At 41.5% G+C, this 18,578-nt stretch overlaps 1 protein-coding gene across 4 annotated transcripts in view; it reads right to left on the bottom strand.

Moving 5' to 3' along the window:
* The window catches only part of SH2D4B (SH2 domain containing 4B), a 190,910-nt gene that overhangs the window by 93,422 nt on the left and 78,910 nt on the right, over positions 1-18,578 (bottom strand). For all 4 annotated transcript variants that reach the window (XM_061634986.1, XM_061634985.1, XM_061634987.1 and 1 more), the window contains one exon: positions 18,361-18,508. In XM_061634986.1, the coding sequence (XP_061490970.1) occupies positions 18,361-18,508 (148 nt within the window). The remainder of the gene's footprint in view (positions 1-18,360; positions 18,509-18,578) is intronic.

The raw sequence follows: 18,578 nt of genomic DNA, 5'->3' as shown, positions 1-18,578 counted from the left end.
TAGCAGCAACTGCTCACACCCCAGGGAGAAGTGGGACCACCAGGTGATCAGCTGCAGTAAAAACTAGTGATGAATTAGGATGGGGGTGAAATTTGTTTCAGTTCACATTTAAAGGTGATTTACCTAATTTGCCCTTTCCAAAACAACATGCAAACAAAAAAACCCACTATTCTTTGAAATTCTCCAAATTTTGCAATGCAGTTCTCTAGCTGAGTAACGAGTAGAGAAATGCAGCTTCTAGGGTAAAGTATGCATAAAGCAGCATATATTAGTGAAAATATACCAAAATGCATTACATTAGGGCAACCAGCAAAAATGTGTATATTTGGCAAAATTGCACATATTAGGAGAAATTCACACAATATGTTGATCAATTTTAACGAGGACTCTTTTTTTAAACAAAATTGCAAACTGATGGAAATTTGGAGAACCAAACTTAAGATTGGAGAAATGAGAAGCTGAGAGAAACCAAATTCCAAATTGGAAAGGTCTCTAGATCCAGTAGTCTCCAGGGTTATATTTTTAAAAAACACTACATGGGACCCTCTCATTTTTTTTATTGTTTACTATTGTGTCTGTCTTTCTGCTTCTCTCTCTCTGTCCCTCTTTCCTTCTATTTACTAACTCCTTCTCCCTCTCCATGACTTCAATTTTCAGCTTTACTTTCTTTCTCTTTCTATGAACTTTTTTTTGGGGGGGGAATCATTTTAAAAGCCAGAAGAAATGATGGTTGTGTGGCTGGTCCAACAGCACGTAGACTGGCCTGTGAGTCAGTTTTCAGTCCTGCCCCACCAGTTGGAGCTATGCCCTCTAGGCCACTGATGGGGAATTCTGGGTACTCCTGATGCTATTGAGCTACAACTTTCCTCACCCCACATCATTGACCATGCTGGCCGGGTCTGATGGGAATTGGAGTTCTACAACATCTGGAGGGCCACAGGTTCCCTATCCCTGCACTAGGCCCTGGCACAGTCCAAATGGCACACTAGGGACAAGAGACCTTCCTGCAACCTGTGCCACTACCCTCAGTAGGACTTTCCCCACCATTGCCCTTGCTTCTCATTATCAACGGTGGGCAGTGGAAGGTCCCAGCTGGGCTATGAGGAGTGCAGAGAGGCCTCAGACTTTCCTGCCCATGCGCAAGGCTGCTAGGCATATGGGAGCAATGCTTCCCTTGATGCCCAAATTCCTAGGATGCACTGCACATGCATGACAGCATCCAGGACCTCCCTGCAGCATGCACAGCACTCAGTCTGGATGGGGCTCTCCCACCACCCCCATTGACACTGGCAGATGCACAGGCTGTCTCATTCCAAAGACTACAGCCTACAGCTAGATTCAGAAAACCAGCCAATGGGCAGATCCACCCCCAATCAAGCTGGCAGACCCACACATACCCCATCTGGATATAACGAAACCTTCAGAAGTCCGCTGGCTACATCTTTGTGCTTCTCCCCTCACCAGGAGAATGGATGAAATAGACTGCAGTTGTGTGCATTACTATAAACAAACTGTCACAGGGAGTCTTTTTGAGAAACAATTTTTCAAAAGTTCAGTTATGGCAAACAAAGAAAACAGAACACACAGAGCAAAATAAGTGCTGGTTTTTATATTTCAACAAGATGAATTATTAATTCTAGGCAAAAAACAAACAACAACAGCGAAAAGCCTTCAGGAAGACAAGATAGTTCTGTTTTGGTCACCAGGACATTAATAATGCTGCAGTGTGAGCATTACACCCATTTTACAGCCATAAAACAGATGCAATCTGTTGCATATGGTGATGAGACCTGTCACATAATAGATGTGTCTCTACAGGATCCTCTTATATTTGTTATGTTAATCAAGTAACAAAAGAGCAGTAAAAACTACAGCAGAGCCCTGAGGGGGCTGAAAGAGAATTATTTCCTAGCAAGAAAACGGTTTGCCTTTTTCAAGCAGGGACAGAGTTTTAATTAAAGTCAATGAAATGTGTATAATAAAAAAAGTTATCCTCTCTAATGTACAACTTGGTTCTGATGCTGTAAGACATCATTTCCAGCTCCTGCTCTTGCCTTCTAACCAAAAGCAGGCCTGAAATCAACACCACGTGTGCTTTTCATGACAGAATTTGAACAGAAGCAGACCTACAGCGTAGTTTCTTCTAAGACAGTGTCATCTGCACAGTAGTAAACAATGTCCCTGCAATGCAGCCAGGTGCCATTTACAGTTCTATTTCTGTAAACAAAAAGAGCCTGGGGCAACAAATATGCCACAAATTCTATTGATTTTTGCCATTGGGATGCTTTTTTTGTCCCAACCAATGTTAACTTATTGGGATAAAAATGACCCATGCTGTTTTTAGCAAAAGAAACCAACCCATGGAAGCAGATACCTTTCTTCTGACACTTATGGAGTCATGAGGCTAGCACTCATGGCTTTGTTGCAGGACACAATTTTACCACCCTGAGACACATTGGAATTCAGCTTGGGGTAGCAAAATACCATTTAAAATTGTCTATGCCAGTTGCCTTCACTTCTGTCTACGGAAGCTAGTATAGCAAACAAACGTTCAATCCACTGATATCTATGTTCGGTATAAAGCACCAACACTTGTAACAAGTAATCTGAAGCAGTGTGGGATGATAGACAGAAACCTATTCTTCCCTTGCTGATTCCTTCTTTAAAAGAAAACACTTGCTATTTGTTTTTCACAGGCTTTTCTTCCTTCCTTCCTCTTTCTTTCTAGCCAGTTAGCGTGTGAGAGTGTTAGCCACATGTATGTCTGTACTCATAATAGCTTTATTTCCCAGTAGTAATAAACCTTACATTTCTTTATTCTTTCAACCATAAGTCTTACCAGACTATACATTTCTGCAATCTGCTGCTATCTTTACCAAACTCTACTGGTCTTATCACAAACAATGAATTGTAAGTTCACCCCATCATTCCATGGGCTGGTTTATGTATGCATTTTCATCACTTGGCTACCACAGCAGGATGTGCAAACGATACAAAACAGGTCTGAGACATCACAAAGCTGAACTATTACACCATTTCATGCTATTCAGTAGAATCCATTCATACATTCATCAGGCGTACAACGATCATATAAAGAAATCATGTGTTGGGTCTCAGGGTATGATCTGAGGGCACATGATGCAACCAGCAGGTCTGTGGCCAAATGGGAGACCACCGGAGAACACCATGGGTGCCACCTTGAGTTCCATGAGGGAAGAAAGGTGGTAAATAAATTTGGTAAATAAATAATTTATCTGTCTTCATGGGTTTATATGCTCTTTACCCAAACAGATAGTCATGTGGTAAAACCTATTGAGAGGAGGAAGGTATTTATCTATTTATTGAATTTATATCCCACCCTTCCTTCCAAAGGAGCCCAGGGTGGCAAACATAAACAAAACGGCTGAACAACAGCCCCCCACAAAAAAAAGCATACTAAAAACAGTTAAAAGCATCCTAGTACACAGTTATCTTTGGGTTGTCAGCAAAACATGTTGCTAAGCTTCTTGGAGGAAAGTATGATGTAAAAGTAACAAATAAGTCCGTGTACGTGAAATGAGAAAGAGGGGTGGGGGGGGATCTCATTGGCATACTTATTTATTCCATTTATTTAAAGATAGAACATCACCCACCCTCGTTCATAACCACAGAGGAGGGAGAGGGGAGGGATGGAAACGCTCCCAGTGAAAGGGAGATGCAGAAAGGGGGGGCTGCCCACTTACCCCCACCCTACCACGGTGGATACCCCACTGAGTGAGAGAGACCCCTGCGCTCGCTCGCTCTCTCCCCAGACACAGAGGGGCTCAAGTTTCATCACTTCCCAGCATTCCCCAGTATTAAAAAAAACCCATAAACAAACAAACAGAAAAACAGAACAAGAACTTGATTGTACTTCGGGGACAGGAAATCTACGGCCTCCAAATGTTGTTAGAATCCAACTCCCATCAGCCCTAGCCATTATGGCCAATGGTAGCCGATGATGGGAGTCGGCATCCAGAAAAATCTGGAAGGCTAGTGGTGCTCAGTGGCATGCTTGCCTCTTACGTATGTCCCCCCCCCATTCAATTGGACAAACCTCCCTCCATCCAGCAAGCCAAAGTGGTACAGTGTGATGCATGATGACATTGTTGTCTAGGGAGCCTTTCCCCTTCAGACATTCTATGAAGGATAGCAGCAGGAAGCTACTCATGCATTCAGTCAACATATTTGTATTTTACAATATATGAAAAAAAAATCATACATTCCCCTCACGGAGGCTGCATCTGCTGTCCCTGCACTGAGACTACATACTTCTCCCCATGCATGAATGTTACAGAAAGAAAGCTGGTGTAATGTGGACAAAATATTGAAATGGGACTGAGCAGTCCTCAGTTCAAAACTCACAGCTCAGCCATTGGGCAAATCGTTATCTTTCAGCCTCTCATTCTGTTCCTCGGTTGTTGCAAGAACTCAGTGGGATGGCCTCATATATGCACATGATAGAAAATGTGAATGATAAGCTTTTAGAGACATCCAAAACAATCTGTTCCAAGACTAAAGTACACCTGGGAATGCACTGATAAATTATATTGGGGTTCCCCCCCATATTAAAAAGAAAAAGTTGTGTTGATTCAACTATTAAACAATCACCGAGTTTGAGTACCCCAGTCATTTGTAGCAATACCTCATGGTAGACTAGAATTTCCAACAAAAAAGCTATAGCAGCCTATCAGCTGACATAGTGCATGGTCTCCCAATGATTCAATGAATTATTTTGCCAGCAAGTAGCTTATTTAACTACACAGTTAAAGGGGGGGCATGAAAATGTGAGTTGCCAAACCAAATATAGAGCTGACCCCACTTAATCTGACAGCATAAACTAAATAATATCTTAAGAAATGTCAGGGGCAGATAAGTATTGGCAAGAGAAAGGAGGAATCACTATTCACTCTCATAAGTGAAGATACAATCTTTCTCATCTGACCAACTTTAGGATCCTCATACACAGTAAAAAGTGATTTTTAAAAGTGGGGTCTGATGATACTGTATAATTAAGGGTCAGCACACTTTCATTTCCCAAATCAAAATGCTTCCAGATGATGAAAAATTAATAGAGTTCATGGTTTTTTCTCTCTCTTTTCTGAAGATGGTTTCAAATATGATCCATCATTTTTCCAGGGGAAAATATATATGTATTAGTGATGTGTTTAACATTTTAAATGTGGTAAAGTGAGCATGTCAACTAGTCTGCAACTATTCTACCCTCCTTAACCATTCATAAAAGTTCATTTTTTTTCAGGGCTTCAGAGATTTCAGACATGAATAGATTATTAACTGAAGCATCTGTGTTTATCCCTGTCGTAGCATTTGTTCCTGTAGAAGGAAGAAAGAGCTGGGATGCTTCCAGACTAGCAGTTTTTAGCACTAACCAGTTATTTCTCTTCCGCTGAAAGCTACATCATGGAATTTCAACTCACCTCCCATACTTCAGGGGGTAAAGTACTTTGTGTATCTGTGTACATCCAGCAAAGTTCTCTCCAACACTCGTGGACACGACTTAGCCATGTAGATGGGAGAGTGACAATGCACCTATCCATTTAGCAGCAGATTTTTTAAAGCAATGTTTAAATTTGTGCTAAAACTTTTTTTATTGTTTAAGTGCTATTGCACAAATATTTCAGTATTTTTAAAAATAAATGTCGGCAAAAAAAGCTTTTTTTGGCACAACTTAAATGATTGATTTAAAAAAATACTGCTGAAAAGGTAATAGTGAAGGTATGTGCAGACATGGCAATATGCTCCAATGTCCAAAATCTCACTGCACGTGTCAAAACCACGACTCTTCAAAAAGATGGACATGTTTACACCTGCAGACCTACACCGTTCATTCCAAAAACATCACATTTTGTAAGCTCTCAAAATGGGCAGAACTGTGGGGAAAACACAGGAGAACAACAATTTGATAATGACATCATGTAGATGCCTCTAAAAAGTGAATGAACAAAGAGTGGCAATTCTAGAATACAAAGTATACTCAGTGAGGAAGTATCCTCAGAAAGCTAAAAGATGAAAAGATAAAGAGATGGTGTTTTAAGAACCTGCAACTTTTCAACTACAATACTAGTGTTATAGTAAGCAAGCCTGATTTCTTACACATTTGTGTATGAGAGTACAAAAGTGCTCATACTTTGTTCTTGGTTCTTTCACAAGTGACAACACGGCAGCTTTCTCCTATTTGAGAGGGTTATCCATTTGTCTATGAACATACTAACATGAGCAGCACCAAGCAAAGCTATAGTCTGCAAACACATTTGAGTGGTGTAGGATTTGGGATGGAGGGACAAATTTTTGAAAGGTGAAGTAAAAAAAATTTCCGTGCACAAACACACACACCTAATTATACAAGGACAACTGCAGCCATTATACCAATCTCCACTCTTAGCTCAGAGCAAATTTACAGGGCTGGTCATAACCAAAACCACTGGAGAAAGGACCAAAGAGGTCTGAGGAAGGGGGGGGGTTGGTGTAATGGCTACTGATGGTCATAAGGGCTGTTCCACTGCTACTTACATGCCTAGTAACCCTAATTAAGTATTTCACTAATGAATGAATGCTTATTTCAGTCCATGACCATCAAGCAAAATAAAAACATACAAAAAACATAAAACACACATTTCCAAATCCATAAAATACATATTAAAATGGTAAGAACAGGGATTAAAATGATTAGACCAAGCTCTTTCTGCGGGCCATGGCCGCAACACAGAATCTAGATACCATATCAGTAATGAATGGGTCACGATCCTCAAGTAGAACGTAGAAGGAATTTTCTTCTAATATTCTAGCTCTTTTAAGAAGACACGGGGCAATCCGACTTCCCAGGAGGATCCCTACGCCTGTGCAGCCTCTGAGACGAGCTCCGTCTTAGATGAAACTTATCCAGTTTAAATTCAGTCAGAAGGCTCTTTTCTGACTGGGAATAATTTCTTCCGGATAAGGAAGAAACGTGAGATTTCCCACACAGCTTTGTTTTGATTGTTGGAGTCTGGAATTCGTCAGAATTGTCTGTCTTCCAGCAGCTCAGACAGAGCGAGGATTTTTATGCTAGCTCAGCTGGACAAGTGATCCTTTTTTTTTTACGGATTAACAGGCAAACATCCTCCTGTCTACATTCATCATTTTCTTATCTATACAGCTAAAGAGATTTGTCAAAGTAACAGCAATTGAGGTAACCTAGGTGAGGTAAGACTTTCCTTTTTTTATTGACGGAACTAAGGGGGAAGAAAATATAAATAGCTTATCTTTTTTTTTATTGCAAAAAGCTGACATGGAAAATAGCATTTTAAAGATTACAACGGACGGAAGATTTCTGATTGGAAGAGATAAGAAATCTTTTTGATTTATAAGACTTTTGTGTAATATATGGCTGGGACTATTTTTCCTGATCTACTTTTTTTTTTGACGAATCTGCTCATTCTCTCTGCTACTAGTTATTTGGACGCTGTGAACTAAAGCCGTTCTTACACTTCCGGGCAAATAAGAGATAAGGGCTGTCTAGCGTGTGACGTTAGTTGGTTGGAAAGATTAACTCCTTAGTAACTGGTTAAAAAAATAAGCTGCTCTTTGTTTGGGACATTGAAAATTGAAGGAGTTTTGTTCCTTTGGCTTTAAGAATGACAATTAAGAAGATCATGGATGTACAAGAAGGGACTTTATCTCTAGACATGTTTCAGAAAATAATGAATGGGATTAACTCAATAAAACAAGAACTGAGAAATAATAGACAAGCGTGGAGAATTGAATTTCACGAAATGAGACAGGAGCTGAAAGAAACTCAGGATTCTATGAGAAAGGAGAATAAAGATAGATCTGGAAAACAAAAAAAGGATGAAAGAGAAATTAAAGGCAAGGTTCAAACTATGGAGATTGGCTTAATTATGGACATGAAAAAAGATTTGGATTTCCTGGCTGTGATGGATCCTGGAGACAAATATTACAGTTTGGAATTCAGCGCTGTCCCTGAAGGAATTGAAGAGATTGGAGATAAAGATATTATCGGTTCAAAAAAATTCCTGGACTGGAAGGATTTGATGGAACTTGAAATGGAGAAAGTTAACAGAATTAATCCCTGTTTTGTGTCAATGGAAAAATCTTCAAGAGATGTACTAGTGTATCATGTGGAAAAGAGGAACAGAGATGCGGCTTTGCAACAATACTTCAGTGATACGTTTGGATTTGATGGCAAGAAAATATCTGTGATGGAGGAAATTCCTATCAGACTTTTATTATATGACTATGACAGCAAGATTTTTGGGTGCGTAAAGATGGAAGATGGAAGATGGACCCAATATGGATAATGACAGAAGAGCGATTTAAAATTACTGGACTTAGTAGATTTGATGAGTTGGATTAATTGATATGTTTATTTAGTAAAAAAAATTGATTGATATATATCTCAAGGATTGGAAACTTCTCTTTGACTTTCTGTGGAAGATTAAAATGATAGGATGTTAATGAGATTTGAAACTAACTAAGATAACCTCTGGAGGAAGGTGATTTTATAATCTATTAAGAGATAGGTTTGTTATACATTATAGATTTATAGCTGAATTATAGCGATTTGAAATTACTGGACTTAGTAGATTTGATGAGTTGGATTAACTGGCATGTTTATTTAGAAAAAAAATTGATTGACATATATCTCAAGGATTGGAAACTTCTCTTTGACTTTTTGTGGAAGATTAAAATGATATGATGTTAATGAGATTTGAAACCAACTAAGATAACCGCTGGAGGAAGGTGATTTTATAATCTATTAAGAGATAGGTTTGATATATATTATAGATTTATAGCTGAACTATGACAAATCAGAAGTCAATATTCTTTCTTTTATATATATATATATATATATTTCTTTTTGTATTGTACTAGTTATTGATTTGTGTTGTTTTCTTTTTGTATTGTTTTGGTTTTGAAAATTGGAATAAAAATTAATTGCAAAAAAAAAAAAAGAAGACACTGGACAATGAACAAAGTACGTAAATCAGAGTAAAGGGCACAGTGCAATAATACATGTTCAACGGTTTCCACCGCACCAGAGTTACAAATACAAAATCATTCTGAATAAGGCACTCTCTTGTACCGCCCTTCCAATAAGGCTGAGGGGAGTACATTATATCTTGCTAGAGTAAATGCCTTTCTGTACTTAGGGATACACAGATTAAATAAATTTAATTTCACTAATATAATACAGCCCTTCTTGGATGAAACAGATTATTTGTATGCAATCTGGATTCTGCCCCGGTTTCAGGACTGAAAGTGGCTTGGTCACCCTGATGCATGACCTGTGGTAGGAAAGGAACAGGGGGATGAGACCCAGTCAACTTTCTGGATCCTTAAGTTGCTTTCAGTACCATTGCATATGATAGCCTTCTCGGCCACCCAGAGAGGATGGGAATGGGGGCTACCGTTTTGAGGTGGCTCTGGTCCTTCCTGATGGGTAGGTTCCAGAAATTGGAGGTGGGAGACTGCTGCTCCACCCCACAGCCTTTGCATACAGAGTTCTATCTTGTCTCCAGTGCTCTTCACTATTTCCCACATGAAACGTCTGGGGGAGGTCATCTAGATATTTGGAGTTTGGTGTCTCCAGTATGTGGGTGGTGGTGTCTCCAGTATGTGGGTGGCATTCAGCTCACTCTCTCCCCCTCCCTCCCATTTCCATCTTCCAATTGTGGAGAGGAATCTGTATCTGGAGGCAGTCTGGGATGGGATGAGAATGAACAAAATGCAACTTAATCCAGATACAATTGAGGTACTGTGCATTGCAGGTTCTGGTATCTAGGAGCAGGTGTACAACCTGTTCTGAGTAGCTCTGTACTCCTGCTGAAGCAGCAGGCTCACAGTTTAGGAATACTCCCATATCCAGCTCTGCTTCTGGTTGGCCGACTGGCAGCGGTGGCCACAGATACTTTTTATCAGTTTTATCTCATAGGCCAAGCCCACCGTTTCTTAGAGAAACCAGACCTGACCTCAGTCATTCATGCTCTGGTTAACTCTTGTTAAAGTCATAGGAATAGGAGCAGGAGGGGGAGTGGCAATCCTAGAGGACAAAAACCAAGGATTTCTAAAATCTTGCTACAGTTCTTTTTGTCTTAATCACAAACAGAAACAAAACAAACAAACCTGCAATTGGACATTTGAAACTGGGGATTGCAAAATATCTCCAAGGCTAATGACCCAGGGGGGGAAACCCTGAAAGGACTTCCTTGACTTCATTTGCTATACTGACGTTAGGGGAGCTGGCATTTGACCCCTCCACTTTTACAGCCAAGGAAATTGGCACGAGGTTTTCCGCTGAAACTCTTGCAGCTTCTCTGTATGGATCAATAAGTATGAAAGGTTTCCATCTATTGTGCTTCCGGTGAGTGCAGTATGATTCCAGGACGCAGCCTGAGTAGCTGCTCTTAAGGATAGATGGGTCATCGTAGGTCAAGAAGCTTTTGCACTTTAGGGGGCAGAGGGGCATTGCCACTAGTAAGTGCTCATTAGATTTGAAACACAGTCTTAGCAAAGCCGCTCAAATAGATATAATGCTGAATGAATAGGTTTATTGCAGTCATAGACCAGCATCAATATAAACATTATTAACATCATTAAAAAGAGCAAAATTTTCAATAAAACAGCACGGGATAGTTAAAATCTCATTAAAATCAAATCTACATCATCAAATTATCAATCAACTTAAGAGAGTTCTTCTGCAATAGATTGCGGGAGAGCAGAAGCTAGCTATCTTGATTGAAATCTGGGGGGATTGATCAGATAAAAAAAATCAACATAGAAAGCCGCATTTCTGCCAGGAATGTTTTGTAAGATTGGGGTAATTAGGTGGGATCTAAGGTCACGATAGAATAGGCAGTGCAATAGCACATGTTAGACTGATTCTACTGCCCCGTTACCACAGGGACAGACCCTCTCGTAGGGGATTTTTTAAAATCTGCCCTCTAAAAGAGCCAAGGGTAGGATGCTAAACCTGGCCAGTGTGAAAGCTTTTCTGAATTTAGGAATAGTCAAAGTCGCTAGATAATTAGCGGGTACAAATGGCCTTGCATTAATCCTGAATTTTGTAGCCAGGGTCAAATGGGCTTGAAAGTCAGTATCAAGGATTCGTTGGAGAATATGTTCTTTTGCTTTTACATAACCTGATGATGAATCATGGGAGTGGAGAACCCTAAGTTTAGTAGTTTGGCATTAATCAACTTTTTCCATTTAGACTGGAAAAGGTCAGATAAGATGTAGGGGGCCAAACCCACTGGGGCAAACATCATCTTTAGCCATGATTTAATTCTGCACATCCAGATGCGGGATTCTATTGTAGGAAGTCCAACCTCTAAGTGCAGAACATAGTTGGGGACACAACATAGAATGGCAAGTATGGCGTGTAGGAATTTGTTTTGAACTCTTTGTCATAGACACAGGCTTGTGCCCCGTACAACAGCTGTGGAATGACTTTTGCCACAAAAGCCTGCATAGCTGCCAGAAGATATTGCCCCCCTTTATTATAATAGAGGGAGAGAAGCACCTTCATACTTCTCTGGGTGTTGGCAATGGCAGTCTTTACTTGAAGTCGCCACGCTCCCATTCAGTGGAAGATCATCCCTAGATAACGAAAGGAGGCGACCTGGTCAATTAGATGGTCGTTTATCCACCAGCAATGTTTTGTCTTCTTATTAGAGACTACGACTTTCGACTTATTATAGTTGATTGTCAGTGATTCAGTTCTGCAGTAGTTGGCAAGAGCACTAAGCATGAGCCTTAAGCCAATGCACGACAGCGATAGAAGAGCTATATCATCTGCATACAGAAGGATGGACAGAGGTCTTTTAGATAATCTGGGCAGATGTAAGTAGATGGGCATCAAGGTGTCTACTAAAGAATTAATACAGAAGTTAAACAGTAAGGGGGCTAGTATGCACCCCTGCTTGACTCCCTTAAAAATAGGGATAGGCCTGGATAGATGCCCAGCATTGTTACATCTAATACGTAAGTAGTTGTTATCATGGAGACCACGTATTAGTAATAGGAGGCGCTTATAGATATCAGTAGCTTTTAAGTTTTCCCAGAGTCTGTCCCTTGGGATCGAATCAAAGGCTGATTTAAGGTCAATAAAGGCCGCATAGAGAGCTCCACCAGGATTGGCTGTATATTTATCCATCAGATGTTGCAAGACAAAGGCATGATCTATGGTGGAGCATTCTGCTCTAAAACCGGCCTGTTCTTCTACTAGAATATTTTCTTGTTCAATCCAGTCTTTCAGCTTCTCGTGCAGATGACTGGCATATAGCTTGCTAACGGCATTTAGGAGGCTGATTGGTCTATAGTTGGAGGGATCAAATCTTGAGCCTTTTTTATAAATTGGAATAATTATCGCAAGGCCCTAGTCTTCTGGGATATAGATAGAATGGTCTATGTATGTGAAGAGAGGTGCTAATATCGGGGCCCACCAGTCTACATTCGATTTAAATACCTCAGCAGGGATGTTATCTGCCCCAGGAGCTTTATTTGATTTCATTTTAGCAATAAGGCTAGAGATTTCCTTGATGGACACAGGTGGCCAGTCAGGAAGGTCCTTGAGGTCGAATTTGAACATGTGTTGGTGTAAGTGTTCTCTTGCACAAGTTTTGTTAAAATGGGACTCCCAGGTATTCGCTGAGATGTGGTAGTCCAAATTAGGAGGCACTTTAGGTCATCCCTTTGCAACCAGCCTCCAGAATGAAGTTGAAACCTTTAATCTGGAGGCTTTTAACAGACGTTGCCAGTTTTCTTTTTGTGCTAACTCCTTTTTCCGGTTAATTAGATGCTTGTATCGTTTCTTCAGTTCGAGGTATTCCATAAATGATGACTGGGAGTTATCAGTTCTATAGGCTTTATATATTGTAAATAGTTGTGTGTGGGTTTTTTGCATTACACAGTCATGGTCGAACCAAGGTTTGGATTTTGATACAGTATTCCAAGGTTTATTCTTAGGTTTAGGAAGGAGGACGTTTTGCAGGGCCATAATCAATTTTTGGAAAGACCTGAGTACCATCGTTATCGAGGTTGCTGTAATTACATGTTCACAAAGGCAGAGGCATCTATGCGAGTTTAATGTCTCTTTTAGATCATTTTCCACATTGGGCAGCCACATGATACGGGATGGGCGAATATCAAGATCTGCATCTAGCATTGGCTCCTGATCTACATAGATAGCTTGGTTGCCACAGTTCAGAGACAGGAGTAGGGGGAGGTGGTCGCTTTCAGGGAGATTATCAACCATACACGAGGCAACTGCCCGGAATAGCTCCTGGGAGACAATAAAGAAATCAATAGTGGAGGTTCCCAGGCCAGAAAGAAAGGTTAGTTCGCCATTAGAGTCACCTTTCACCCTCCCATTCGTCAGTGTTAGATTCAGATTGTCCAGCATTTGCAAAAGGCATAGTCCAGTGTAATTAATGCCATTATCTTTTGATCATCTAGCCAGAACATTAAAAGGCCCATCCACTGGTGGGACCGGCATCTGAAAGCTCGTATATAGGGCTTCGTCGCTGGAGCCAATTCTGGCGTTGAAGTCTCCTGCTAGTATCACCAAAGCTTCAGGATAGAGAGATGTCAATTTGGCCACATATTCTTCAAGTCTCAACATGTTAGCATTACTTGATTTTTTATGGCAACATGGAGGGGAGTAGACGTTGATGAGCAACAAAGACGTCCATGCAAATTTAATTATTAAGGGGCTAGCAAGGGCCATAAGGGGGTCTGCTTTGATGATAGAAGCACACAGTTTCATAGAAATAAGTGTGCATAGTCCACCCTTAGGGCATCCCCCCTTGGTGCTTGGTGTAGCTTCCAGTAGGTGGGTTGTAAAGCCATTTAGGTCGAGTCCCCCTCTGAGCCACGTCTCTTGGAGGAGGATAATATCGTATTTTGTAAGGTATTGCGAAAAGGATGGGTCAGATACTTTATTTCTCCAACCTGAGATGTTCCACAAGAGGATCGATAAATACCTAATGGACTGGCTAGTTCTTTGTCAGGGAGGGGAAGATTTGCAAGGTGGTAGATTCTGCCTCATATTTGCTGGGTATGGCAGGTCGGTCTCCTCACAGGGGACGGTTTTGTCCAAAGTTGGATCAAGTCTGCTTACATTTGAGAGCATTGGTTTTAGGGAACCAGATGGATAAATCGTGGGAGTGGTTATCTTCTGTGGAGACCCCTCTTCATTCGCTTCAAGCCATCTCATATCTGTCCAGGACAGAGATACACAATCAGACGCTCCAGCATTACGGGTGATAGAAGCCTGTTTCTTCTTGGGGGAGGATTGCATCATATCAGGGGCTAGTAGCTTCATTTCTGCTGTAGTCTGAACTAAGGGGGCATTTTGCTTAGCCTCTGCCGGTCTTTGAGGTGGTCTCTCTGAGGGTTTAGGATGGTCGTGGAAGGCTACCTCGTGGTCCTTCAGTCTACCAAGTTCATTCTCCTTGGGATCCCCATATGTGGAAGTCGCCAGTCTTGTTTCCAGGTGTATTATTAGGTTATTAAGTCTTGTCAGAATCTCCATTTGGGCAGCAGCAGATAGAGCAGGGAACGAATCGAGCAGGGTCTTCTCCTCCTCGATAAGAGATTCCTTCTTCTCCTTTATCTCTGGTACTTGCCCATTGGGTTCTGCTCCTTTCTGGGTTTCCTGAACCTGTGGGTCCCAAATTCTAGCTTGGAGAGGTGCTGGTTCAGAGTTCAAATCAATCAGGTCATTTCCTGCCTTGCTATCTGGTTTTTCCAGGGCTTTATTTCTACCTATGTCAGGATGGAAGGTTAGAGTCTGCGGAGAAGCTAAGTTCTCAAAAACTCTTGACACTAGCAGACCATGGGTAGAAAGTAAGTCTCTGTTGTCAAATACCAGTTTTGCTTTTCTCATGTCGAAGAACAACACCATGGCACGAGCATTGGTAATTATAGAACAGATAATCTATATGAGCTATATCATCGAAAATATTGCTACCAAAGGCCTTTAATAGATGAATTTTACGCTCTTTTGGGGTTAAAAAGCCTACCGGTTTAGGATAGTTAGACAGGGCCAGCTTATAGCGATTTAGAACTAAGGACCATTTCATAGCTCTCTCTCGCCTCGTGGTTAGTGTGGATTCATTTGGTAGGTCACAGTCCTTGCTCTGTCATATGGGATTTGGCAGTAATGGAAGCAGAGGGACCATAGGAGCTTCTTGTGTAGATTTAATACTGGCACCCGGGTTTTGTTCAGGCTAGGTGGTCTTTTTTGTCATCATCTTCTTTTCCCGTATTGGCAGAGCATCAAGTAGTTTAAAGAGAGTCTCAAATTTCATTTTGTAGCAGCAATGGCTCTTTAGGGATTTAATGTTCTTGATGTTCTTACTCTTCTTGGATGACTTAGCAGTATTGTTTCTGCGCTTCCATGCCTTGCCTTTAAATTTCTTAGTATCTTTTAAGGATAAATTCTTTGGTTGTAAAGGTTGAACTGGAGCCAGGCTTGAAGGTGGGCTGGTCTCCTTCATCTCCTGATTTAGGCCTGATTTTATATAAGCTTTTGTCAGTGTAGTTAAAAGTTGGTTGGATTCTGCCAAGAACACTGAGATACGATCAAGGACCTTTGCTATCCAGAGGAACCAGATCTCAGATGTCGGAGGACTATTCTTGTTTGAGTCATTTAGTTCCTTGACAAGTTCAGTTTGGTTGGAATGGCTTGAGCAGCCATTCATTTTACTGTCCACACATTCATAGGCTTCTAAAGGTTGATTTGTAGGTCGTTCAGTTTGGATGAGATTATCCCCATCCAGAGAAATTCTAGCTGTTCATTGCAGAGTCCTGTTCTCCGCCCAAGCTATCTCTTGAGCCAGATTTATAGTGAGTGGGTCGCAGATGTCAAAGTGGCTGCCTGGAATGTTGCTCAGTGACCAATCCATTATTAGGTTTGGTTGCTGAATACTTTCAACAGCTGGTTCCTTATCTTTCATTTCATTATCTTTCCTCTCTTGGGGGTTTGCCTCCTTTGAGGAGTAGAAATGAGTTATTTTCGATTGCTCAGTTCGACCCTCGCATGGGTTGAGCTCAAGCCTGAGCGAGGGAACAATCCCCAGATCTTTACAGTGTTTCCTGGTAAGGACCATACTGCAGGATAGCTGCCAGAGTATCACTTTGAGTTCCCGTCAGGAGCAAGCAAGCAGGTAATCACAGTGGTGAATTGTGTGGGATATCTTTAAGGTAGAGAGCAGAATGCAGATTTACAATCCGCCATGATAAAAGGAGAGGCTGCCATAAAATGACCGGATAAGGCAGATAATCCTGAAGGCTTTTGCTAATAGCAATGCCTGGTCATACATATAAGTGCTCGTTATTCATTGTTCATTGCTCGTTTACAATTCGCAATGACAGCTTACTTAGTAAGCCCTCCATGGCAGGCAGGCAGCCAGAGCATGCAAGATGAAAGAGAGAGACAGCAGCTAATGGCGTATGATAGAACTCCTCCTCCAAAGACAGCTGCTCAAGGTTAATTATGGACAGAGAAGATATACAGATATACAGTCCTACAGAAGATAGCCGCAATTTGATGGTAGATAGGTCCTTAGTAGGCAGTAATACCGAGCTCCTGAAGACGTGTCCTCCTAGGGCGCCATCTTGTCTCCTCTCGATATAATGCTGCTATTTGCTCCCTTACAAAAAAAAAAGTTGCAGAGCACCGTATTTCATTAAGCACAGGATGACTGATAGTGAATTTGCCAAAAAGAAGTTGAGCACAAAAGAACAGATAAAGAAACGGTTGTTCTGTGTATGTCTTCCAGCCAGACGCCAGTTCTGTATTTGTTCCTAGGGAACAGGAGACTAGCAGCCTCCCTCTGTTACTAGGGTTGCTAGATTGCAACCTGGAAGTTCATCTTGTGCCTTTAAATTGTCACTTAATTGGGAAATGAGGCAGTTGTGGCTTCTTCTGCTTGTGTCCCTCCCCCCCCCACACAGAGGTGTTTTTTTTCATCCGCACCCTTCCTCTACAAGCTATAGCTAATAGGGCTCCAGTTATGTCAACCCACAGGCAGGGCATCAGGAGTGGTGGGGAGAGAATTGCATAAAAGGAACAGGAGGGAAAACAAACTGGAGAAATGCCTGCCTCATCTTCTGATTGAATGGCAGATTTAAAAAGGTACAAGGGGATCGTCCAGGACCCAGATGCCACCTCGCAGCCCTTTGGTTTCCCACATTCTCTTTGCTGCCACTCTCTCACAGCTACACTCCAAGATCCTCTCCTTCTGCCTTCAAAATCCGCAGCTTTCCTGCAATATAAAAAGAGCCTACATCCACAACTTCCAAAGAAAGCTACAAAAAGTATGCTAAAAAGGGAGAGAAATGCTTTCATATACAGCCAAGTAGAAAATACACAGGAATATAATTTTTCATATACTTGAGATTCTACAGGAACTCTTTAGAACATTACAACTATGGAATTAGTAGGTTGGGATTCATGTTGCCAGTGATCTAACTCAATAATTTTCAAAGTGTGCCCCTATTTCTCTCTCTCTCTCTCTCTCTCACACACGCCCAACTCAGTATAGACAATCTTGTTCAGAAAATGAAGGAAAGGAAAATAGTTCAGCACTCTCATATTCCCACTTCTATCGAATTTGCACTTCAGCCATGGGATGTCTGCCCCTTAGGTGTGTTAATTTTCAATTTCAGATCTACCCTCTGCATGAAAGTAGCTGTGATGCTTGATGCAGAGCTGCCATTTCCTCCCACCCTTCCTGGAACATTTACAGGCCCTACTATTAGGCAGAGTGAGGCAGTTGCCTCAGGCAGCAGATGAGGGAACAAGGAGTGGCAGCAAGGTGTTGAAGGAGAGAGCTGTACATGCCACACGGCTTGCCGGTGCCACCCTAAGCTAGTCTGCTGCCCTCGAGTGACTGGATTGTTGCATCCAGCCCAGTAACGATTCAACAGAGGGGTGGGCATCTTGTCTTTCATCTAAAGCAGCAAAATGTCTTGGGTCAGCTCTGGTCAGACTCACCCAGACTTCACCCACCCAGCATTTTTGGGTGGCTGCTACTGGCACTGGTAAGGGCAGGAAAAGCTTTGAGAAATGACACAGGTAAGTCTAGGGGGGAAATGTTACACACGACTGCTGCTTTCCGCAATAGCCCTGTGTCAAGTGCTACATTTAAAACTTAAGTCTGAATATGCGTTCAACATCATTGATCCTAAGGGCCAACCCAATTTGTACAATTTGAGTGAAAATGCCTTGATATTCTGATGGGGTCTTCCCATCCCCGGAAGGGAATCGCTGTCACCAATGGCAGAATGCAAGTATAGAAGATAAAGGAGTTAACAAACCTTTAATTCCTCCTGGATTTTCTCCTCCATCACTTTGGCTGCTTTGCGATCTTCTGTCTCTATCTTCCACTTCTCCGCCACTATTCGAGCTTTCTCCTTAGCCATAGCATCCCGGAACTTCTTTGTAATTTCTGCTTCTTTTTGCTTCCTTTTTTTTTTAAAAAAAAGGTGGGGGGAAGCAGTGTATGTAAATAAATGGAAAAGCAGCACAGAGGCTT

This window comes from Rhineura floridana, chromosome 7 (genome assembly GCF_030035675.1).
Source record: "Rhineura floridana isolate rRhiFlo1 chromosome 7, rRhiFlo1.hap2, whole genome shotgun sequence".
Classification (NCBI taxonomy): domain Eukaryota; kingdom Metazoa; phylum Chordata; class Lepidosauria; order Squamata; family Rhineuridae; genus Rhineura; species Rhineura floridana.
This window is presented reverse-complemented; position numbering and strand designations above follow the sequence as displayed.